The sequence below is a fragment of the Arachis ipaensis genome, chromosome B06 (genome assembly GCF_000816755.2).
Source record: "Arachis ipaensis cultivar K30076 chromosome B06, Araip1.1, whole genome shotgun sequence".
NCBI lineage: Eukaryota > Viridiplantae > Streptophyta > Magnoliopsida > Fabales > Fabaceae > Arachis > Arachis ipaensis.
Genome location: NC_029790.2, coordinates 133,947,120 through 133,948,648, shown reverse-complemented (window position 1 = coordinate 133,948,648; position 1,529 = coordinate 133,947,120). Strand labels below are relative to the sequence as shown.

At 27.1% G+C, this 1,529-nt stretch overlaps 1 protein-coding gene across 1 annotated transcript in view; it reads left to right on the top strand.

The window, feature by feature from the left end:
* The window catches only part of LOC107605563 (transcription factor RAX2), a gene marked incomplete in the record, with an annotated part of 2,647 nt that extends 1,948 nt beyond the window's left edge, over positions 1 to 699 (top strand). The window contains 1 exon segment of the mRNA XM_016307477.2: positions 1 to 699. Coding sequence (XP_016162963.1) covers positions 1 to 616 — 616 coding nt within the window.

Sequence of the window (1,529 nt, the reverse complement as noted above, 5' to 3'; positions counted from 1 at the left end):
TGGCAGAACAGACAATGATGTCAAAAACTATTGGAACACCAAGCTCAAGAAGAAGCTAATGGCAGGAAAAGTAATTTCCCCTAATAATAATAATAATAATAAAACATTATTGACTACTCAACAAAACTCAGATTTTCAAGATAATAAAAATTGTTCACCACCCTCATCATCATCATCATTAGTGCATCTTCCAATTTTAAGCAATGATATTAATAATTTTAGTTCTAACCTAAGTCTTGACCTAATTCATCAACAACTCTATAGTCCACAATTTATGAATTTAGAAATTGATGGTGCAAATTCAAGGAGCAACAAGAACAATAATAGTAGTAATATTGAAGGTTCAACTTCTTCTTCATCACTTGCATTATTGGACTACAAGGGTGGATCATCACTTCTAGAAGAAGAAAAACAACATGGTGTTGGTGATGATAATGATGAATCTAATAAGGAATTCTTGATGGATTTAGGGTTTGATGGAGTTCCTACTTATTATGATATTGTTAATGGTCTTAATTGTCATGAGAGAGTAGTTGGTGAGTTTTCTCAAAGTATTAGTAGTTGTTGTTACTCTGAGTGGGTTGATTTCAACTGTGCTGAAATTAAGCCACATTGAGTAATTAAATTAAAAATTAATGTTGTATTATTGGATATACTCTTCTTTCTATTTTATGTATTTATGTATTTATTTTTGACAAATTGACATATCTAGATATATTCATTTTTTAAAATATATGTTAATTTTGTCTAAAGTGATGCATGTTTTATTTGAAACAAAAAAGAATTTGACTTTGTGGAATTTGTAAAAAGAAAAAAAATTAAAAAGCACTAATTATAATTAGGGAATAATAATGGAATAACACATGTATTGAAGGAGAGAACAAGCAATAAAAGGGAACATTTTTTTTAGTAAGTAGCACTATAGGTCAAAAGAGAAAAAAAATGAAAATTTATGGGCAGAAGTTAGTTGAAAATTATTAAATAATTTGATATATTTATTTAAATTATTATTTAACGGTTCTCAACTATAATAACTTTACATAAAATTAACTGCATCTGAGTTTTTAAAAGAAAAAATTAGGTTTAATTATTTTGTTGGTCCCTATAGTTTCACAAAATTTTTAATTAGGTCCCTATACTTTTTTTTCTTTTAATTGAGTCCTTGCACCAATTTTTTTTTAATTGGGTCCCTACACTTTTTTTTCCTTTTATTTAGGTCTTTGTACCAATTTTTTTTTTATTTGGGTCCTATAAAATTAAGCTAATTACTACTAATAGGGACTTAATTGAAAAAAAATTTGGTAGAGAGACCCAATTAAAAAAAAGTATAAAGACCTAATTAAAAATTTCACGAAACTATAGGGACCATTACAGTAATTAAACAAAAAAATTATTAAAGATTATCAACATGTAATGCATGCATGATGCTTTCTTCTCTTTGTCTTTTCTAAATTAAAGGTTCATCATTGATCATACATGATTCATGCATGGTGGAATGTGGGGTCAATGAGAAAATAATTAAATTCAGC